Source organism: Peromyscus californicus, unplaced genomic scaffold (assembly GCF_007827085.1).
Source record: "Peromyscus californicus insignis strain IS unplaced genomic scaffold, ASM782708v3 Scaffold_5__1_contigs__length_169319896, whole genome shotgun sequence".
Classification (NCBI taxonomy): Eukaryota; Metazoa; Chordata; class Mammalia; order Rodentia; family Cricetidae; genus Peromyscus; species Peromyscus californicus.
Genome location: NW_026294573.1, coordinates 7,870,100 through 7,893,676, shown reverse-complemented (window position 1 = coordinate 7,893,676; position 23,577 = coordinate 7,870,100). Strand labels below are relative to the sequence as shown.

At 43.4% G+C, this 23,577-nt stretch overlaps 1 protein-coding gene across 5 annotated transcripts in view; it reads left to right on the top strand.

The window, feature by feature from the left end:
- The window catches only part of Vps13d (vacuolar protein sorting 13 homolog D), a 240,380-nt gene that overhangs the window by 129,020 nt on the left and 87,783 nt on the right, over nt 1–23,577 (top strand). For all 5 annotated transcript variants that reach the window (XM_052718547.1, XM_052718546.1, XM_052718545.1 and 2 more), the window contains 8 exons: nt 4,543–4,666; nt 6,151–6,386; nt 9,069–9,177; nt 12,441–12,604; nt 13,392–13,500; nt 16,562–16,741; nt 19,065–19,181; nt 20,007–20,156. In XM_052718547.1, the coding sequence (XP_052574507.1) occupies nt 4,543–4,666; nt 6,151–6,386; nt 9,069–9,177; nt 12,441–12,604; nt 13,392–13,500; nt 16,562–16,741; nt 19,065–19,181; nt 20,007–20,156 (1,189 nt within the window). The remainder of the gene's footprint in view (nt 1–4,542; nt 4,667–6,150; nt 6,387–9,068; nt 9,178–12,440; nt 12,605–13,391; nt 13,501–16,561; nt 16,742–19,064; nt 19,182–20,006; nt 20,157–23,577) is intronic.

Genomic DNA, 23,577 nt, shown 5'->3' with positions numbered 1-23,577 from the left:
AATGCACACTCACATTGCTGCACATCCTTGAGCAGCCAGTGCACACTCACATTGCTGCACATCCTTGAGCAGCCAGTGCTCACTCATATTGTTGCACATCCATGAGCAGCCAGTGTGCACTCACATTGCTTCACACCCATAAGCAGCCAGTGCTCACTCATGTTGCACATCCATGAGCAGCCAGTGTGCATTCACATTGCTGCATACCCTTGAGCAGCCAGTGCACACTCACATAGATGCCCAGAGAGCTTAGAGCTTCATGTCCTGTAAAACTCAGACTCTCCACCAGTTATGTAACTCCCTATTTCCCTTGCCTCAGCCCTTGGCAGCACCCATTCTACATGGCATATCTAGAAATTTGATTACTCAAGAACATATATTTATCTTTTCATTACTGTCTTATTTTACTTAGGATAATATCCTTTAAGGTTCATCCATGTAGCATGGGTCAACATTTCCTTCTTTAAGGCTGAGTAGCCTCCCATGTCTGTTCCACGTTTTGTTTATTCATCTACTGATGCTTTTGCCTTTTAGTTCCTACTGTGAACACAGGTGTGCACATGTGCTCTCCAGACCCTGGCTCCAATTCATTTGTATATAGATCCAGGAATGTCATTGTTGGATCTTTTTTTTTTTTTTTTTTTTTTTTTTTTTAAAGATGGGGTCTTACTCTGTAGCCTTGGCTGGCCCGGAATTTGCTATATAGACCAGGCTGGCCTTGAACTCATAGAGATCTGCTTGCCCCTCTGCCTCTGAGTTCTGGGAGTAAAAGTGTGTGCCACCAAGCCCAGCTGTTTTATTTTTATTTTTTTCTTTAATTTGAGGTCTTACTGTGTTGTCCAGGATAGTATTAAACTGGGAGCTCCAATAGTCTCCCCAGTTCAGCTTCCTGAGTGGCCAGGATTGTAGGCATAGGTCATAGGTGTAGGTCATTGGCTTTATCATTTTTAATCTTGCAAGTTTGTGCTATGCTGTGTTTTGTTAGGATTATGGCATTTTATTTTCCTGTGCGCTGTGGCTGGGGGCTCCAGTTTTCCACAGCTTTACCAATACTTTCCATTTGCTGTTGGGGGTATCTATAGTAGCTGTCCTAATAACAGTGAGTGGGGAATCTCACTGTGGGTCGTCTCTGGGCTACTGGGTATTGAGCCCCCAAGTTCTCATAAATGCCAATAGGTCCTCAGCTACTGAGCTAAGCCCAGCCCTCACTGTAGCTCTGGTTCACATTTCTCCAATGATCATTTCATGTGCTTGTTTGTCTTCACTGGATCCTTTGCCTACGTTTGAACTGGGTTATTGGAACTGGCTGTTGTTCTTTTGCATGTTAGTCCTGACCAGGTATATGATTTGCAAATCTCCTCTTCTGCCTTTTCATGCTGCTGATTGCCTTCTGGGATAGCTTTGTTGTTGTTTAATCCAGTTTATTGGTACTTTGGTTGCTTTTGATAATGCATCCCAGAAACAGTTGTCAAACCCAGTGCCATGAGACTGTTCTCTTTTGTTTGCTTAAGGGTTTTATAGTCTCAGCTCTTTTGGGTCTGGTCTGCTTTGAGTTAACCTTTGTGTTAACCAAGAACTGTGAGGGCCACTTCTCGCTTGGCATGTGGATGTTCTGCTTCTCCAGCAGCATTGGTTGTTGGAAGGCATTTGGCTCTACATATAAGGGTTTGTTTCTGGACTTCCTACTGACCTGTCTGCATGCCCAGTACTAGTGTTGATTGCTGTACCTTTTGAAATGAGGCAGTGGGAGAGGAGACCTTTAATTTGGTTTGGGTGGCTCTTTTGTTCAGAATTCTTGAGATCCATAGGAATTTTATGGTTCTTCTTTTCTATTTCTGCTAAAAACATGCTGTTGGGAGTCATTCCTTAGGCTGGAATTACATGATTACTTTAAAAAAAGGTGAGGGCCGGGTGCAAGGGAAGGTGATGACTGTGTGCCTAGTGTTAATCCTTTAAAAATGGCTTGAGTGTGTAATCTAAGCTACTGAGAGACTGGTGCCACCCATTTCTTTTCCTTTCCCCAATTTTTCATCTGGAAACAATTTGAATGAAAAGTCACAGGAGCAGTACAGGGATTCTCTTCCATCTCGTACCTCCACTGATGTCAGCATTTTGCTAAGTCCTACTTCTGCCTCTTTCTATCCCTTCCCACACCTGCTCTATGGGTTGAGCATATGTGGGCACATTTTGCTGAACCATTGGAAAGTAAGTCAAGGTCATCGTGATACTTGAGCTGTAGTAATCCAGCCCTTACCACAAATAATGATATGTATCTAGGGAATTATCTTTGTTTTTAAAACAAATAATAATACTGTAACTATGATACCATTAATACACATGCAAGGAATCTAGTACCAGCACAGTGCTTTCTAGTAAGTAATCTCTGTCACAGGATGAACGAGTGTGTTTTCCTTCACTGCAGCCCACTCTCTCAGATTTGGGGTCCGCTCAGCGGTCACTTGTCTAATGCAGCTGCAGATGCTCTTACTCCTGTAGTGGAGAGCTGGTGCAGCTCTCCCTTTTTGGCCATGAGCCAGTGGTGTTTGTTTGCCAGTTGCTCCTGTGGTCTTGTAGAATGTGTTTTTTTCTGTATTTGGGTGCTAGTGTCCTGTGTATAGATTAGGTCAGTCCTTTGTGTGGATAGTTCTAGCTTATGTGATGTGTGTTTCTCCTTGAGTCACATCAGAAGGCCTGTGACACATTGATCTTGTTACTGGTGTGGTTTGATCATCATTTGGCTGTCGTGGTACCTACCATGGTGCCCACCTGCTCCCTCTGCTGCAAAGTCACCTTTCCATCCTTGTAAAGAGGACTAATCTATTGAGGGATCATTTGCAGTCCATTATTCTGTTTCACCAAACCTTTAACGTAACTGGAATTATTTATTATATCAGGGATTGGAAATGGTGATTTTTTTTAATTTCTTCATTTGTTAATTGATATTCTTCTGTAAAAACAAGGTTTTTCTTTCCTCTAGTAATGTATCTTAATACAGTGCACGTAAACACACAATACAACACATGTGCTTCTTTCCCAAGGGTCTCATGTAGCCTAGGCTGGCCTGGAACTCAGTATGTACCTGAGAATGTCCTTAAATGTCTGAACTACATCCCACCCTGTCAGGGTCCAGTGTTGGGGGCCAGCCCCTATCAAAGGTTCCCTTGAAGGGGGCAGCGAGGAATTTAGAAATGCTAGATAGGAAATATAAAAGTAGACGAAGAAAAAAAGGTAGAGACACAGGGTAGCTTCGGGAGGGCCCTGGGTCAATACCCAGCAGCTTTGAGTTTATTCATGATGAGCTTTTTATACACTAGTAAGGGGAGAGGCAAAAGACTTCCCCCTTTCAAGATTAAAGCACAATGTACAGCCAAATGTAGACCCTTAAAAACACCTGGTAACCATGCCCCATGGCAAAGCACCTTGTGATTAGGCCTTGAAGTATAAGACAACTGGTAACCATGCCTTTGCACACTATTATGCAGCCTTGGGGAGTAATATAAATTCTGACTCTGACCTTGAGTTAAAGTTGGAATCTTTGTGGGCTCCCACACCACTCCTTTCACAGGTGTTCATAGAAGAATATCAGCTGGAGAGACAAGTAGGAAATCACCATTTTGTGCTATGTTTCTACTTTCTAAGTTTTAAAAACTTTAATCTTAATTATATGTATGCGCATGTGTCTCTGTGTGGGTATGTGTGGTGTGAGTGCACGTGTCTGAGGAGGCCTGAATGGTCCTTTGATTCCCTGGACCTGGAATTTTAGGTAGCTGTGAGCCTATGTGGGTATTGGGACTGAACTATGGTCCTTCTCAAGAGCTGTATGTATCTTACCTGCTGAGCCGTCTCTCCAGCCCTTCTGCTTTCTAAGTGTGCTCAGAGACCACGCAGTAGGCTGCAGCTGCCAGCATCCTTGGCTGCCTCAGTGTTGTGACTGAGGAGCAGAGGGACTGCAGTCAGTGGCCTCCTTTGTTTTTTAAGATTTACTTTTACTGGGGGCTGGAGAAATGGCTCAGAGGTTAAGAGCACTGCTTGCTCTTCCAAAGGTCCTGAGTTCAATTCCCAGCAACCACATGGTGGCTCACAACCATTTGTAATGAGATCTGGTGCCCTCTTCTGGCTTGCAGGGATATGTGCACTGTATACATAATAAATAAATAAATTTAAAAAAAAAAAGATTTACTTTATGTGCATGAGTGTTTGAGTGCAGGCATGTTTATGTATTGAGTGTGTTCCTGGTGCCCTCGGAACTCAGAAGACATCAGATCCTCTTGGAACTAGAGTTCCTGCTCTGTCCACTGAGCCATCTCTCTAGCCTGCTCCTTTTTTTTTTTTTTTTTAAAGATTTATTTATTTATTTTGTATACAGCATGTATGACCAGAAGAGGGCACCAGATCTCATTACAGATGGTTGTGAGCCACCATGTGGTTGCTGGGAGTTGAACTCAGGACCTCTGGAAGAGCAGTCAGTGCTCTCAACCTCTGAGCCATCTCTCCAGCCCTAGCCTGCTCCTTTTAATGTGACCTTTGCTCATTGTTCTACAGGGACACCCTGGGAAAATGCTTCTTCCTCCGAGTGGAAATTACTCTCCGAGGAGCTACATACAGGATCTCCTTTAGTGACACAGACCAGTTACCACCTCCTTTCAGAATTGACAACTTTTCCAAGGTACCTTGTGTTTTTGAGGGCTGGCTGCTCACATGGGCAGGGTGGAAGATTATGGTGGACACTCACTGAAGCTCTGTGGCTCTGAAACCCATACTCTTAAGAGGTGGTTTCAGCTGGTATTGTTATTATTTTTAGATTTCCTAATTTATTTCATGTGTCTGAGCATTTTGTCTGCATGTTTATGTGTGTCTGCATCTATGCCTGGTGTCTTCAGAGTTCAGAAGAGGGTATTAGATCCCTTGGAACTAGAGTTATGGATGGTTGCGAGTCACCATATGAGTGCTGTGAGCAAATGCTTTTAACCACTGAACCATCTTTCCAGCCACTTCTGCCGATTATTACGGTCACTAAGCTGCCTCATCCAGATTGAAGTAAACTTTCTGCCCCCAAAGCTTATTTTTGACTAAGAATTTGGTGCTATCTGTAGATGTGCTATACAGGCAGAGAGAGGAACCAGATTGATCAGTAGGGGTTGAGTGGGTACACTGCTGTTGCTCAATTTCAGTGGGCATCTGTGTAATCCTAAATGTTAAATGGAGACCATGAGGTTCTGGTTTTTATTTTCTTGTGTGTTTGGCTGTGTGAGTGAGTGCCATAGTGGACATGGTAAGGCCAAAGGACAAGGTTCTGGAGCTGGTTTTCTTCCAGCAGGGGGTTCCTGGGGGATCGAACTTAGGTCATCAGGCTTGGCAACACATACCGTTATCTGCTGAGCCATCTCCCTGGCCCATAGATTCCATTTTAAGTTATTCCTTCCAATTATGTGTCATAGAATATAAGACTTTCTGTAGCTAATGTCCAGACCCCTATTCCTTCCATGTTCAGACATGCACAGGGAGAGAGTAGCAAAGACACCATTGGAACAGTGGAATTGCTGCCTTGGATGTTTTGGCAAAGCCTCTTCAAATTTTTATTTATTTATTTATTTATTTATTTATTTATTTATTTATTTATTTATTTATTATTTATTTACTTACTTATTTATTTATTTATTTATTTATTTTTGGTTTTTCAAGACAGGGTTTCTCTGTGTAGCTTTGGAGCCTGTCCTGGACTAGCTCTGTAGCCCAGGCTGGCCTCGAACTCACAGAGATCCACCTGGCTCTGCCTCCCGAGTGTTGGGATTACAGGCGTGCGCCACCACCACCCGGCCAAATTTTTATTTTTAAGATTAATTGTTTTTACATTTTTGTTTATGTGGGTGTATTATGTATTGGTACCTATAAAGATTCACCTGTTGTATTTCCTGGAGCTGCAGTAATAAACAGTTTGAGCTGCTGGACACTCTGTTTCCAGTTGGCTGTGGTCTTTGCCTTTCAGCAGTGGGCCTTTTAGAAGCCCTGTGATGGTTACAAAAGCATTGTCTCCTTACTGGTCATCATTCCCTGTAGAGTATTCATCTGGGAAGATGGGAGCTTCCACCTCGGCTGGCTGGCTCAATTTCCCCGGAACACTGCCCCTGAACAAAGTCCTCTGCCCTCTAGGTTCCTGTTGTCTTCACTCAGCATGGTGTAGCTGAACCCAGGCTGCGGACTGAGGTGAAGCCCATGACGTCACTGGATTACGCCTGGGATGAGCCCGCCCTCCCACCCTTCATCACGCTGACCGTTAAGGGGGCAGGCTCCTCGGAGATCAACTGCAACATGAACGACTTCCAGAATAACCGACAGTTGTACTACGAAAATTTCATTTACATTGCTGCCACGTACACGTTCTCTGGGTAATTCTGGACTTAATTACTGTTCATGTAAAGCAGAGTATTTAACTATTTACTGGTTTTAAATTTTAAGCAGTTTCTAAGGAGACAAGTCACAACCAATCTCTTCTTTACCAAACCCCAGGATCAGGGTCTGCCTTTAGAGTCTAGTCTACATCCTCATCTGTTATAGCTAGATTTCCCCAAAGCCTCGACTGTTTTTTGTTTTTGTTTTTGTTTTTTTTTTTCCCTTAGACAGGGTTTCTCTGTGTAACAGTCCTGACATGGAACTCACTTTGTAGACCAGGCTGGTCTCAAACTCACAGAGATCTGCCTTCCTCTGCCTCCCAAATGCTGGGATTAAAGTTGTATGATAGCTTCCCCTCCTCCCCCATTGGCAACTCTTCCTTCTTTAAAAACCTCCCCAGGGACTGGGCCTAGCATTGAAAAACCCTGACGACAAGTCTCTTCCTGAATCTTGAATTCCTCCAGTGTTTGTCTTGACATTGGGCTGGTAAGGTTTGTTTGTGGGTTGTTCCTATGGCACTGACCAGTGTGACCTTCTTAAGGGCTAGTGCCTGAGAAACCAGTTCTATCTGGTTGTTAGTCCCACTTGCTCCTAGTTTTCTCTAAGTTCCAGCAGCCACTGAGCTCTTTAAAGGGAGAGTCCTAATGGGGACCATGAGCTCAGAGGGTGAGTGCATGGAGCAGGGTGGGAGAGAAGCTCTTGGAAACCCCAGTATAGAAAAACCCAGGCCCTTTTGGGATTCTAGGAGTTGGAACCAGTTTTTAGGGTATACCTGATTGATGCTATTGGTGTGCATTCTTGGAAGAATTAATAATGGAGAAGAAATAAGGTTTTTTCTTAATTTTTTTTTTTTGAGGTCAGGTTCATGTAACAGAAAATTAACCATTTCAAACTGAATAGTTAGTGCATTTAGCACATTTTTGATGCTGTTGACCATCACTTTGCTGATTTCACCAAAACATTTTTGTTGTCTCTAAAAGAGCCTCCACTGGCACAGTCATTCCCCTCCTCCCAGACCTCACCAGACCACTGATCTGTTTCCTATTCCTTTGGGCTTGGTTAACTGGGTAGTCCCTGCAGTCCAGATTACCCTAGTGACCTCTGTCTGGCATCTTTTACTTAGTGTAATGTTTTAGGTTCAGCCACATTGCCACGTGTGACTCTGCTTTTATGAAATTCATTTAGTCTGCGTGAGTCTGGGAAATGCTCCGTGTTGTGTCTTTGCTTGTCTGTCTGTCTGTCTGTGTCTGTTAGTTGGCAGGCATCTCAGCCTTGCAGATTGTTTTCCCATGCTGTGGATTGGCTTTGACTTTTTTTTTTCTCTTCTGAGACAGGGTTTCTCTGTGTAGTTTTAGAGCCTGTCCTGGAACTTGCTTTGTAGACCAGGCTGGCCTTAAACTCAAAGATATCCACCTGCCTCTGCCTCCCAAGTGCTGGGATTAAAGGCGTGCACTGCCTGGATTTTTGTTTTGAAGATATCATTTAAAGAACAAAGTTTCTTTCATTTCTGTGAAATGTAATTTGTTAAGTTTTGTTTCACTTTTCTCTCATATACTTTTGATGTCCAGATGACTAATTTTTAACAGAACTCATCAGTACTTTTTGTAATAGTAAGGATTGAGGAAGCAGGCAAGTGATCTCAGTTTAACATTATTCAAGCATTATGCATATACTCCAAGGTGAGAGGCTGGAGAATGGCCCAGTGGGTACAGTACTTTATTCACAAGTGTCATTTCCTCAGTTTGGATTCCAGTACTCATGTGGAAAGCTAAGTGCAGTGGCCAGTGTTAGTAACCCCAGCACTGTGGGCAGAGATGGGCAGGTCCTAGACCTTGCTGGCCAAGCAACTTAACTGAAACAGTGAGTCCCAGGTCCAGAAAGGGACCCTGTCTCAAATAATAAAGTGCAGAGTGGTAGAGGTGGATACCCCGTGTCGACCTCTGACCTCCAATGCATGCATATAGATGGGTTTACCCGACCATGTACATACAACCCGCAATATCCCACACAAATAATAATAGTAATAATAATATAAAAAACACCCCAGCTGAGCCAACATTCCATAAAGCTTGAGTTTTTTGAGCCACAGGGAAGCACCACAGGCTTGAACTGGGAGAAGGTGACTATTGGCCCATTCTTTTCATCCTAAAAGGACTTCAATTTCTTGCCAAGACTTGGGAGTGCAATGATGCTGATACTCTGCATGTCAGTGCCCTTGGCATCTGCCCTGGGTTTACTTACACACACACACACACACACACACACACACACACACACACACACACTGCTTTGAAGATTCATGGCTGTTATTTCATGTCTTAATGTTGTGCAACTGAAATTATGGGGAGAGGGAAAAATGCCAGAGTTTTGCGTTTTTACAAATGAATCCTAAAATTGTGTAGGGGTAAGGATAGCTCTAAGCCTGTGTCTTGTCAGGCTTTTTCTTCTATATTTCATGGTTTCTGTTTGTCTGTCTGTTTTGAGACAGTCTCTTCTGTATAACTGAGGTTCTCTTCCTACTTCAGTTTCCTAAGTGCCGAGATGAAAGGCATGGGCCAACTGTTTGTTAATGGAGATTTATGCTTTGCTTGTGTGTGTGTGTGTGTGTGTGTGTGTGTGTGTGTGTGTGTGTGTGTGTGTGTACACATGTGCATGCACACTCATTTATTTCATCTTAGTTTGCAGGAGGGGAAAGGCAGGCCTGTGGCTTCCCACAAGGCAGTTACCTGTGCAGAACTTGTCTTGGATGTGTCCCCAAAGACGCAGAGAGTCATCCTAAAAAAGAAGGTAAGAACTTGTCAGCTGGTGACAAGACTTGGAGGCTCAGGCTCATCTGGTCCAGCGTCTCTGGCACTGGAAGAAATGGGCCAGGAGCCTGGAGGCTTTGGGGTTGTGTTCCCACTGTATCCACTGTATTCATGCTAGCTGCTGGGTCCCAAGCCTTCTTAGCTCCAGGTCCTTCTGGAGAGAAGATAGTCCTGAATCTGTGGTTTGTGGTTTTTATTTTGTTTTTCTTTTCTACCACTTCTTTTGTCATCTCACACTGAACTAAAGAAAAATGTCACACTGACAAGTACCCCTCTTTATTTTCTCTGATAAATTAGTGTAAGAAAAGCAAGCCACGCCCATGTGTATAGGAAAGTATTTCTGTTAGATGGCCTAGATTTGGGAAGAAAAAAATTCCATCAAAGATCTTAATAAATGGCAGGAAAAGTGATAGTAAGTAGTTGAAACTGAAAGATGACCGAAGTTAGGGACCATGGAGATGCAGCAGTAACTCTTAGGGGAAGAAGACCACACACAGAGTTGTCATTTGGAACACATAGACCTGTAGAGTCTGTGATTCAAATGCTGCATCTAACCAAGAGCCCTAATGGAGGCCTGTGTTTGCATTAGTGCACATCGCTGCCCGTGGCATAATGTAGCTGGTTTGTAATGGGTTTCCCTTTGAGCGAATGCAGATCTGGACATATTTCTAATAGTCAAGGGTACTCTGAACACGTTCCACCCTTGAATTTCTTCCTTCCTTCCTTCCTCATTCACATCTAAAGGTTTAGGACTAAATTATTAGGGAAGAGGAAAAAGGTACCCCAGGAAAGATGATGTGTCTCCATTTTTTAAAGGAGTTCAGATTGTTTCCAGCTTAGGACAGGTAAGTCCCTGCAGGCCAGCTTCCTTCACTGGGTAAGTGGGCCCTGACTGAGCCTCAGGCATCTGAGGGACTTCCTGTGCTGGCTGGTTTTGTGGGCAGATGTGAACATAGGCAAGGCTGTGGGAGCTGCGTCTAGAGATTGAGGCTGACTTTGATCTTATGGGCACAGGCAGTGGTTCCAGCAGGAAGAACAGGGTGCTGGTCTAGTTTGAGGCTAGTTTTCTCACTCCTCCTGAGCTGCATTTTTTTTTGTTTACAGACTTCCTGGGGGTTTTAAAGGAACCATCTAAGACAGAGGTTCTCAACCTTCCTAATGCTGCTACCCTTTAATACAGTTCCTCATGTTGTGGTGACCCCCCAACCATAAAATTATTTTGTTGTTGCTTCATAACTGTGATTTTGTGATTGTTACAAATCGTAATGTAAATATCTGATATGCAGGATATTTGCTATGCAACTGGTGTGAAAGTGCCCTTTGACACCCTCTCCACCAAGGGGTCGCAACCCATGGGTTGAGAATCGCTTATCTAAGATAATGTACATGAAGTGCTGTGCCAGAGATGTGGGGGTAATAGCATAGCACATAGTTATGAAGCCACAGCTTTTCCAGGCTTATACTGAGCACCTGTGTTTATTACATTTACCACAAGAACAGAAGAGGTAGTTTAGTTTGCTTATTTGACAGGTCAGAAAGTAGGCTCTGAGAGCTTAGGTGCCTCATCCCTGTTACCAGGTTGTAAACTAGCTCACCTTCTGACTGTGCAGCTAGGTCTCGGGTCCTGGCATCTTGACTTTGACGTTTATATTATACCCTTTGGTTTCTACTGTGTCGGATGTAGAATGCAGGACTGTGGATGTAGCTCAGCAGAAGAACACTGCCCAGCCCTGGTTTCAATTCTTAGCACTTGAAAAAAAATTGTAGAATGCAAAAAACTATCTCTCTGGCCTGTGTGTAGCATGTGAATGAGTAGTGGGGGGAGCCAGAAGTGTCCACTGCTGTGGTAAAGCTCCTACATCCTGGAAGTGTGTGACCCTGAGAGTTGCAGCTTGGGAAAGGTGTCCCTGCAGTGGGACTCCGTGGCCGTGTTATGGAGGCCACACTATTATATAACAGTTAAGTGGGCTCCAGAGAGGACAGGTCCAGTTGGTCGCTCTGCTCACTAGTTGTGACAACGTGGGGAAGTTACTTCTTCTCACTAAGCCATAACTTCTTCATCTGTAAGGACAGTGACAGCATGTATCTTGTTGGATTGTTTTCATGGTTAAATGAGTTACTGTACCTAAATCCCTCAGACCAAGGCCTGACCTGCAGCAGGTTCTCAATTGGTGTTATTACTTGTAGCAGATAATGGCTTCAATAAACTTCCTTGACTGACCTGGAAGCCTAATTGCAGTATTTAAGTTCTAGCAAAGAAAATGCATTGAAAATTAGAAGCAATCAACTGAAAATAACCTTTAAGTACAGCCAAATTAATGATTAGTTGTAATCAGTTTGTAAATATTGAGATAAGCATTGGAAGTAGTGAGGGCTGTTGCTGTCCCTGCTCTGGCAGTTTACAGAAATGCCAGAGACAGGGTGCTGACGTGTAAATTCTTGGTAAAATTAGACTCTCCTCTGGGCTAAAGACCTCTGAAGTCATCATATGGAACAGTGGTAACCATGGCGATATAGCTAGGGAAGAGATGACCCAGTCATTGGCTTCTGTTTTTTTGTTTTTGTTTTTTTTTAAAGGAAAAATACTAGGTACCTAAGTTTCAAAAATTGTTTTCAATTATTCGTACATGTGCATGTCTGTGTGTGGGTATGTGCACTTATCAGTGCTTTGCCTGTGGAATCCAGAAAAGATCATTAGATCTCTGCCTAGAGCTGAAGTTACAACCAGCTGTGAGCCACTGCCTGACGTGGGTGCTGGGAAGTAACAGGGTCCTCTGCAAGAGCACAGAGCTCTTAACCATAAAGCCATCTCTTTTGAAGAATACTTACTCAAAAATCTGCACCCCTTAGAAATTTTGACTGCTTGGTTTAGGACTTTAGCAAATGGGCTCAGGGTTTGTCACATAAACCTGATGACCTGAGTTTGAGTCCCAGATCTCATGACCAACTCCTGAGAATTGTTACAGATTTCCACACACGTGCACCATTGGACACACATGCTTGCATTCAACATACACATACACACACACACAAATAAAAAATAAAAATAAAAGATGAAAGAGTTTAGCATACTTCATCTAAGTCTAACTAGAAATTCACAATAATGAAATCTTTAGTTGCATATTTCTATGATGTGGAAAACATACAAGTCTAGTTCCAACTGGAGAACCTCCTTGGCCTTTAGAGGGGGCGTGTGAGAAACAGAGCTAGCTCTGGCCACATCTATGTGTATTTGCCTGTCAGGAACCAGGAAAGCGCTCTCAGCTCTGGAGGATGACGGGCTCAGGAATGCTGGCTCACGAGGGCTCTGCAGTTCCTCACAACCCCAACAAGCCATCAGCTACACGCTCCATCGAGGGATCTGCCATCCTAGATATTGCTGGCCTGGCCGCTGTGACAGACAACAGGTAATCTGATGGGTAACTTCCTAGTCAAGCTCATTACCTTCAAATTCAGACCCAGGAAATTCACCCCTCAAAAGAAGAGTTCTGTTAACCCTCATGAAAATTTGTATTTTATTTTGTATTTTTTTTTCTTAATGGCTGATGCCTGTCAAATTCTCAGATATCATTTAATTTTAAAAATTATTGTGACAGTACCCATATAAGTGTTAAAGATCAAATAATAAGATCTTTTATAGAAAATGAATATTTACTTTACTGAGAATTCCAGTCTCAGCTTGCTTCCTAAAAGTGAACAGGTCCCCCCCCCCCCAGATCCGCCTGCCTCTGCCCCCCAAGTGCTGGGATTAAAGGCGTGCGCCACCACCGCCTGGCGTGAACAGTTTTTGTTCTTAAGTTTTTCTAATAATTTGTTGTCTTTCAAGAAGAGTTAATTTGTCGGGCAGTGGTGGTGCACACCTCTAATCCCAGCACTTGAGAGGCTAAGGCAGACCAATCTCTGTGAGTTCAAAAATGTGTAAGTTCAGACACAGAGTAAAAGTATTTAGAAATAGAACAGTAGAGACAGTCGAGAAGATTTTTACTATTCAGCAGCTAGCTGCTCCCAAACTATAAGATGGCTTGTCCTGTGAGACTGTAACACCTGTGTTGTGCATCGCCATTCTGTTCTTTTGACTTTCCTCATGTTGAGGCTCAACCAGGATCCCCTTGGATTGCAGGGAGGGGGCGCTGGCAGGCAGAGGGGCAGAGCTCAGACTTGGACCCAGAGGATTCATTGTGTGTCTCTGTCCAGATATGAGCCACTGATGCTGAGAAAGCCAGACCGCAGGCGCAGCACAACCCAGACCTGGAGCTTCCGAGAAGGAAAATTGACCTGTGGCTTACATGGGCTGGTTGTCCAGGTCAGTTGCTTTTGACACCCTCAGTTGCAGCTCCCAAGGGTTGAACTTTCTTCAAAACAAAGCCTCACCTAGGTTATACATGATGAATTATTCAACGGGGAAAATTAATCAGAGAGCAGTACTCTCCAGTTACTCCATTTTTGTTAAAGACAGTCAGGAAACTTTTGCTGTGCAACTGTATGTTGCTACGTGGGAAATGCTTTCTTTTTTTTTAAGGTTTGTTTTCTTTTTAAATATGTTCCTAATTGAAATAGAACCCCATCACTTTCCCCTTCCCTTTCCCTGCTCCAGCTCCCTCCCTCAAACCCCTCTCCTGCTCCCCCGACTTTCAAGCTGATCGCCTCTTTTTCTTTGATTATTGTTACATGCGTACATACATATGTATGCCCACAAGTGTATATAAATGCAACCTGCTGAGTCCATGTTTGGTCTTTGTGTGTATATCCTTTTTAGGATAATAACTGAATAACTGATGTGGGTGACTCATCACTGGGAGGGACCAATTCTCTTCCTCCCTGCAGTCATTTGTTGCCTGTAGTTCTTTGTCTAGGGGTGGGACCCCCACAAACCTTTCCTCCTTCCATGTTGACATGTTCATGGATGCTCCCATTGTTCCTATCCTGTTTATGCAGCCATTTCTAAGGGAGATTTTCCCAGCAGGATTTACGGCTCTTATAATACTTAAAATCCTTCTACTCCCACAGCTCCTGCATCTATGGCTCAAGATTTAATTATGTGTATCTGTGTGCATCTGTTTGTGGGTTTGTGTACATCAAAGTGCAGATACCTGCAGTGTTCAGAAGAGAGTGTCAGATTCCTGGGAACTGGTGGGTTGTATGGTACTCAACATGGGTGCTGGGCATCAAGTCCTCTGCAAGAGCAGCAAGCATGCTTAACCACTGACCCTTCCCTCCAGCTCTATAGGATGTGTTCTTGAAGGTGATAGACTAAGTATGGTAGAAGTAGCTGTCCTGGGTGATGACTTTTTTTTCCTTCTGTTCTTGGTTTCTCTGAACTTTTTCTCCCTTGTGGCATAAATTACATATGTACTTTTAAAATGAAGGAAAAAAGTGTTCGTTAAAAGCCTAATGTTCAGATGGGTACTGAGATGGAAGCTACAGTGCTCTTTTGTAAAGTGGAGGAGTAGTCATGAGCTGTACATCATCATCCTTGTCACCATCCTTCTCCTTCCTCTTCTTTCTCCTCCTTCCCTCTTCTTCTTCTCCAATATTTAGCCAGTATTCTTTCCTTTCTATTTTTTTTGAGATTATATTGTAATTACACCACTTTCTCATTTTTATCCCTTAAAACCCTCCCATATCTTTCCCCCTTGCTCTCTTTTAAATTCATGCCTTCTTTTTCTTTAATTGTTGAATATGCATGTACATTACTTGTATGTATATGTTTTCAGTGCTGACCATTTGGTATTATATAACCAATTAGTGTGTATACATATTTTTGATTTTGCTCATTGTTACATTCTTAGTGGTATCAAAGTTAGCATTTTGTTGTAGCAAATGTGACAGTCAAGACTGCTAGACATTTTTCTTTGTCCTCAACTCAGCCAGTCTGTGGCATAATAAATTTTCAAGTATTTTATCAGGGATCTAGATTTCTGCCCTTTCTTTCTTTGGGCTAGGTATGGATGCATGTATCTGAGGTGAGCAGATGGGAGGGTGGCTTGGAGGGTTGAGCACATAGCAGAGTAGCACAGTGACTGTGTGTGCAGTTCTTCCCACTGTGGGACTCACACAAAACTCAACAGTCCAGCAGCAGGCCCTGGACAGAGTTAGTGTTGCTCTCCCTGGTGGAGTCAGCCTGTCCTCTCATATGGTGGTGCATAGAGCTGTAAGAAGCCTCTTCTGTTTGGTGAGATTTATTTTCTTTACCTCTGTGGCCCTGAGCTTTTCTCATCAAAGGCCAGCTGCTTGCTTATGTGAAACTCACATCTGGAGTGGATTTGGGATTTTCAATTAGCAATACAATTCAGACTTCTAGAGGCAAAAGAAGGCTTGTTATAATTGGTGGGTTCCGGGTCTGACCCTGACTTTACTTCAAGTTTTTTTTAAAAGTCCATGTAATTCCAATTTTCGTGGAGCATTTTCCTCCCGCCCAAATCCTTTTTTAATGTTTGTTGTTTCCTGGATCTGTCCACCATGTCTTTGCTGTGAATGTGTTTTGGTTAGGGAACCGGGTTTGTTTCATTCCTATGCTAAATACAGCAATAGAAGGCTTGCAAACATTTTCTGACCTGCCCTTTCCAAATTATGTATATACTTCCTAAACTCACCCTTATGAAAGGCTTTCCTTGTATTGAAGCCTGTCCTCTTTGCCTTTTCATCACTCAGCACTTAAAATGAACGACGATGGGTGGGCGTGATGGTACCTACAATCCCATCAGGAGGCAATGAGTGTGAGGTTGCCCAGGCCACAGAGCAAGGCCCTGTCCTGAAAACCAAAACAAAGAAAGAGAAAGGATTGAAATATTTGTTCAATGGTGTGTCCTCACCCGGTCGACCTGCATTTTGTGTTGGGAAAACAGCAGGACTATGACTTTTCCCCAAAAGCTGTATTAACAGTTTAGATGTGGCACTGACTTGGTTGTTTAGCCATTAGCCTGGGGGAAGTGTTAGCTCTGAAACTGGCTTTTTAATTGGAAAGCTGAGTGATTCGTGATCAGTTTTATGATATTTAAGGTTTTTAGGCAAACCTCAATGATAATACTCAAAGAAACAAAGTTGGCTTTGGCTACTTAATAAACTTATTTTTGGTGATTGAGATTTATTATAAGGTAGATAAAACCAATCCACTGTTTGTGGAGTTACCTCCTACTGTGTGTGTAACCTTCCACATTAATCAGTAAATGTACCTTGCCATTTTACACAGGCCTACCATTTTTTAAAATGTGTTAGACAAGTTTTTAAACAATTTAAAAATCTTGTTAGACAAGATAACAAACTGACTCCCCAGTTCAATTCATTTGTCTCTCAGGTACTGTGTTGAATTGTCCAAGTCTCTGCTTTGGCCTTTTCTTGTATCTCTTTACTTTGCCGTCTTTTAGGCCAAAGGAGGGCTCTCCGGATTATTTGATGGAGCTGAAGTTGTTCTTGGTCCTGACTCATCTGTTGAGCTGTTGGGACCAGTTCCACCAGAACAACAGTTTGTTAACCAAAAAATGAGGCCTGGTTCTGGAATGTTATCCATCAGAGTCATCCCAGATGGACCAACTCGAGCACTCCAGGTAAGAATAGCACTGACAAAGCCATGCTTCTTTCTTCCCGTCCTGATGGTCAGTCATATATTTATTGAGTGTACTCATGCTGGATGTGGGCTATGCTGTCCTTTGTAAGAAAGGGCTGGGTCTCCATTACAGAGTTGTGTGGAAGTGAATGTAACTATAAAGATTAGCAAAGTCTAAAAAGGCTTAGGAATTAACCAGGCATGGAGGTGATTTTTCATAATCAGTACTCAAGAGGCTGAGGCAGGAGGATCACTGGAGTTCAAGGCCAGCCTGAGCTACATCAGAAGACCTTTATCTCCAAAGTAAAATTTAAATAGATAAGAAAAATAATAGTGGTATTCTCAGTGTAGTTAACTATTATATTTTGAATAATTGGTGTGTGACCCCCTCATGAGAAGAGAGGAGCTTTCCTAGCCAGACAAGTACAATGCTGTGTTATGAAGGGAGGAGTGAAAGGGTTTGGAAGAGTCTGGGTTCTGAGGCTGAGGGAACTTCCTACAAGACGTTAATACTCAAGCTGAGCACTAAGGCAATAAAAAGAGTGAACCTGGGGGAGAAGCTAAGGCAGAGGGGCTTTGCCATGATGGGCATGTTCACACAGAAGTAGTTTACTGAGCAGCTATTGAAACCAGGCTGCATTTCAGTTACTAAGCATGTGACAGTGAGTAGACAGTCAGAATTCTGTCTTCATAGATAGCTGATGAGAGATAAACATAGTAAGTTATTATATTAAGGTTTTCTAGAGGAAAAGAATTACTAGAATGTGTGTGTGTGTGTGTGTGTGTGTGTGTGTGTGTGTGTGTGTGTGTGTAGTTTATTTGTTTTTGTTTTGTTTGTTTTGAGACAGGGTTTCTCTGTGTAGCTCTGGCTGTCCTGAAACTCACTCTGTAGACCAGGCTGGCCTTGAACTCAGAGATCCTCCTGCCTCTGCCTTCTGAGAGCTGAGATTAAAGGCATGTACCACCACTGCCTGGCTATATGTATAGATAAAAGGTGGCTTATTAGAGTGGCTTAAAGGCTGTGGCCCAGCTAGTCCAGCAGTAGCTATCTCCTCCTAGAAAGGCCAATATAGGCTGATAGTTGTTAAGCCATGAGGCTGTATGCCTCAGCTGGTCTTCAGTCTATGTTGTAATCCTGAAGAAGTAGGTTCTAACACCAGCGAAAGAATGCCTTGGTGGCAGGATAGATGAACTTGCCAGCAAGAGTGATGATAAGCAAGCAAAAAGAAAAGCCTTCCTTATTCCATGTCTTTCCATATAGGCTGCTACCAGGTGTGGCCCAGATTTAGGGTGGGTCTTCCTACTTTAAATGATTGATTAAGAAAACTCCATCGGTGTGCCTAGATGCTTGGGTTTTAGTTAATTCCTGATGTAGTCAAGTTGACAACCAATATTAACTGTCACAGTTATTTAGTATTTGGGAAGCTGATTAGTGAAGAGATGCCCATGGCATATGGTAAGAAATAAGACTAGAGACAGGACTGAGCTTGAGATTCATACTGAAGTTAGAATGTTTTGTTCAAGGCAGGCAGGAGTCAGGGGTTGACATGATAAGGATTTATCTGCAATAACTATATTGGCTACAGTGTTGAAAAGACTGGAGGCAGAGGAAGCCCAGCTAAGAAGCTCTGGCATGATGATCGGAGATGGTGGCTTAGAGCAAAGTGCAGGGTGAGCGTGTGAGGTGCACGAGAGAAGCTAATGCAAAGGAGCTGAGTGGTCAGTGACTGGGCATCGATGAGGCTTGAGGCAAAGTGGCCTCTCGGAGTCTGTTCTAGGCAGCAGGGAGGACAAGGGTCCACATCACTAAGCAAAATACAGAGCAGACTTGAGGAAAACAGAAGTTATGTTGGCACTTGGTGAACTAAGGTAGCCTCATGATTCTACATGATGATGTCCAAAAGCCATTGTGACTTCTGGTCTGAGTCTTAAGGCGAGATATATGCTGGAAATGCAGACTCATCAGTCATAGAGTAATAGGGAATGTGTGAGAATTCTGGTACAATACATCATACTCCACACCATAATCTGTAGTACCAATTTACAGAGCCATCTACTCATGGCACAAGCAAGTGCCTGCCCGTGTTCTGTGCGACCTGCCCGTGCTCTGTGAGGCCTGCCCATGCTCTGTGAGGCACCAAAAGTGTTTAGCTGGATAGAGTGCTATCTAGACTCAGAATGGCACCTGTTTCATTATTGCCCAGATCTTGCCCTAGCGGCCAGGGAAGCCATTAGCTTTCTTAGGTTTCCTGGGCATAGAGTGACTTGTGACCTATAGTTGACATGAAAGCGTAAGCTCTCATCTTGTTCTGTTTTGACTTCAGATAGCAGACTTCTCCCAGCGGAAAAGTGAGCGCTCATCGTATGAAGTGGAGGAACTTCCTGTTACAGAGCAAGAGCTGCGGAAACTGAGGAATCCAGACACACAGCAGGAGTTGGAAGTAAGTTTACCAGTTTATTTAGACATATGTGCATGTGTGTGGGCATGGTACCACTGCATGTGTGAGGTCAGTTCTCTCATTCCACCTTTACTCACTGAGCCATCTTGCCACCCCAAGCAGTAAGTTTTTTAAATGCTGCAGATTCATTTTCTTGGTCATTGGTTGGCTGAGAATTTGCTCTGTGATTGTGTGAACTCTGACTGTGGGGTGCTGTTTCACTGTGTTTACTGTTAACCACACGTGTGTTTATGTCATGTAAGTGACGTCTGGAGCTTATGTGGAATCACACACTAACAGATGTTGCTCAAGTGAGATGACAAAAAGGAAGCTAAATGATCCAAATTTTAATAGTATTTAGAGAAAAAGAAAATTTGATTTTTCCCTCCACCTGACTCAAATGCTTATTCCTTTCCCTTTGTTTTGGTTTTGGGAAGAGAATGACAGTTTGAAATTGAGACGAGATGAGCATGAGGCAGTATGCTTATTTGATCATGTTGAATGGTGTTTAATCAAATGCCTGTGTGGAGCCATGTCAGGAGCTGGGGGAGTGCACAGAATAACCTGTGAGGAGCTCAGGTCCCAAACAGGGAGAGAGATTCTAGAACATTCACTCTACTGTACTGGGTGAGGGGGTCCTCACATCCCTCTGCCATTCTGACCTAAAGTGGAAGACTTCTAGAGAGATGAGGACCTTTGGGCCAGAAGGTGACTCGCGAGGCTCTTGAGTGCTTTTCTGCTCTTCTGAGAAGCATTCATGCCTGTGTTCTCTGGCCACTATGAGCTCTGTTATAAACAGGTCATGGCAGTGCTTTGATTTCCTTTCAGGTGCTTGTGCGCTTGGAAGGTGGAATTGGCGTCTCTTTAATTAATAAAGTCCCAGAAGAGTTGGTCTTTGCAAGCCTTACGGGAATCAACGTCCACTACACCCAGCTGGCAGCTAGTCACATGCTCGAGCTCAGCATACAGGATGTGCAGGTACCAGGATGAGAGTGTTGTCCTTATGCTCTACCTCTGCCCAGATCAAGTATTTGGTATCTAAAAACATTGGAGGAATGTCTTTTCTTTTTTCTTTTTAATTACTTTCAATTATGTATATATCTGTATGTGAATAGGCATACATGAGTGCCAATGCCAAGGGAAGACAGAGCTGTCCTTGTAGATCTGAAGTTAGAGGCAGTTGTGAACCATTCAACATGGGTGCTAGAAACCATACCCAGGTCCTTTGCAAGAGCAGCAAGGGCTCTTAACTACTGTGCCATATCTCTAGCCCCTGGAGGAAATAACTTATGATCTTCAAAAGAATCATCCTGTGAAGTAGCTTTCACCCCAGTGTGTCTCACAAATCTCTTTGTGTTTGAGATGGGGTCTTACTATGTAGTCCTGGTTGGCTTGTAACTTACTATATAGGACCAAGCTTCTGAAACAAATACAGATGAATTCCAGATGCTCTAGCTGATGTATAAGTAATCTAGATAACCAATTGGGGTGTGTGTGTGGCTGGTGCATGCACAGTATACATGTGGAGGTTAGGGGACAAAGTCGGTTCTCTCCTTCCTCCTTTACCTGGGTTTCAGGACTTGAACTTAGGTTGTCAGGCTTGCATTGTCAGGCCATGTCACTGGCCTCAGGTTTCCAGAGTCATGTAGCTGTCTTCTGGAGGAGTTGGGGTCATCGTAGGGATAAACAACAGGGCTTGACTTCTGCTTCCAGGCAAGATGGAGTAACTGGGACAGGTTCCATTCTCCTCTCGAGATAAGCCCTAAGTCCACAACAGCTTCAGGACACTGGACATCAAACCACAAAGGACAGTGACCCGTGAGCGATAGGAAATCAAAGAGGTGAACCTTTTAACTGACTTAGCTTGAGGTCTTCCCAGGCTATGGTCCTGGGAGAGGAGCCTAGAACAGAGGCCTGCAGAGTGGACTCGTGGAGAAGACACAACTGAGCATCCCCAGGGACTGACAGCCAAGTAGATAGCAGTGCACCTGTGTGGAGAGGGCTGAGGTTTGGCAGAGTGCCAGCCAGTCTGTGTGAGGAAGCTTCTCATCCAGGAAGATCTGAGGGAGCAGGCTGTGAGCTGCCCTGGGAACCCCAGAATTTGTGGGACATTGAGAAAAGCCTCAAGCAAGTCTTACCTCCATGGTTTATTTGCCCCAGATTGACTGCTACTCTGACACTGTCTTGAACATCATGAAAGGAAGATCTGAAAGGATCCTGGGAAATTGACTATGTCCCCAACAAGCCTCATAATGTATTGGAGTGCAAACGTGACCAGCACCCAACAAGGCAAACCTGACAGGCTACCTACCATGTGTGTAGATGAGCAGAACAGCACACTGTGAGGACGAGAATGCTTTCAGAATGGATCTAGTGCTAACACAGTTGTCAGAACATATTAAAACTGTTATTGGAACTGGAGTTTTGTATGTTCAATAAATTCAGTAGAGACCCAGAAAACAAAAACTTGACTTCAAGAAATGAAAATTCAATGGATGTATATAACACATAACCTGGATGGGGACCCCAATTGGCCTTCCATGACCATGGGCTCCAAGTCTGTGCTGAACATATACAGACCTTTCTCCATGTCATTGTTTCCTAATGAAACATAAACCTCTTCCATAGCACTTATATTGTATGAGGCACTGTAAGCCGTTTAGAGACTGTAAAGTATGCAGGAGGCTGTGTATAGCTGTGTGCAAATACCACACTGCTTTATAGGCTAGAGCATTCATGGATTTTAGCATGCAGGGTATCTTGGAACCAATTCCCTGCCACTGGGGGACATTATAGTCAGGTTATGCAAAACTAATAGTAAAGTAAATCATAGTTAAATATATTACATACAAAGGAACAATAAGATGACAAAGATAATAACAACAAACTTCTTGTTGAAGAAAATGCAAGTGAAAAGATGGTCAGCAATGTCTTGAAGTGTTGAAAAGGGTACAAAAAGCTGTCATGCTAGAAATCTGCTCCTAGAAAAAGTATCTTTCAAAAATAAGGATGTCTCAGTCAGTGTTCTATTGCAGTGAAGAGACCATGACCACAGTAACGCTTATGAAAGAAAGCATTTAATTGGGACTGGCTTACAGTTTCATAGGGTTAGTCCATTATCATCATGGTGGGGAGTGTGTGGCACACAGTCAGGCATGGTACTGGAGAAATAGCTGAGAGTTTTACATCCTGATCCTCAGGCATAGGCAGATAGTGAGACTGGGCCTGGTGTGGGCTTTTGAAACCACAAAGCCCACCCCCAGTGACACACCTCCTCCAACAAGGTTACACCTCCTCATCCTTCCCTGGACTAGGGACTAGACATTCAGGCAGCTATGGTCATCATTCTCATTCAAACCACCTCAAAGGGTAAAGTGAAGATGTTCTTAGACATAGAAGTGATAAAGGGATTTGTTATCACTGATCACCACTTCCAAAAGCGTTAGAGAGCAGACAGAAAGCGGTGCTGATGGAATTTGAATCAGCACAAGGCAGAGAAGAAAACCTGAAGTGATGACATGAAAACCATGCAAGACCAGGCTTCTCAGGTCAGTCTCCTGAGGAGGTGTGGTTGCTTAGACAAGCACGACAACACTGTTGCACTGTCTGCACCACATATGAAAGTAAAATGGTAACAACAGTGGTGTGAAGTCTGCAGGTGAGAAATGCAAACAGCACTGTCATTTTGTACATGAAGTGGTATGATGTCATTTAGTGATAGAGCAACACATTGAGTTCAATACTGTAAACCTCCCCAAATAATCATAGTTGTATGTAATTAATAAAGTGGAATGAGTGCTTGGTGGATCCAAGAGAAGGCAGGAAATGGGGAAGATAACACGTGGGATGGATAGCAAGCCATAGAGAGATGGCAGACAAAAACTTAATGGTACCAGTTAATTGTCAGTATGAGCAACATAGGTCAGATTGCATAAAAATGCAAGATCCAACTGCCATCCACAAGAAACACACATTAATAGGGCCTATAATCTGTAGGAAGCCAAGGCAGGAGGATCATGCGTTCAGGGTCAGCATGTGCTGTGTAGTGAGACCCTGTCTCCAGCCCCCTGCCCCCACTCGTTAGCTATAAAGACACAAATAGGTTAAAAGGACCTAAGGGAGGGGGGAGCACACTACACTTTTAACTAGTCTTGAGGAAGGAAGTAGGAGTCATACTGATTAATGTCAGAACAAAGAATATTAGCAGAGATAAAGAAGGTAATTTCCTAATGATAGGAGAATTAATTAATCAAGAGGACCTGACACATGCTAACACTGATACGCCTAATCACAGACTCTAGCCTTCTGACATTGTGACACTGTGTCATCCTCAGAAGCCTCACTTGAGAACTGTGCAATTGAATTACAAAGAAAGAAACCGCAAAAAGAAAAAAAGAAA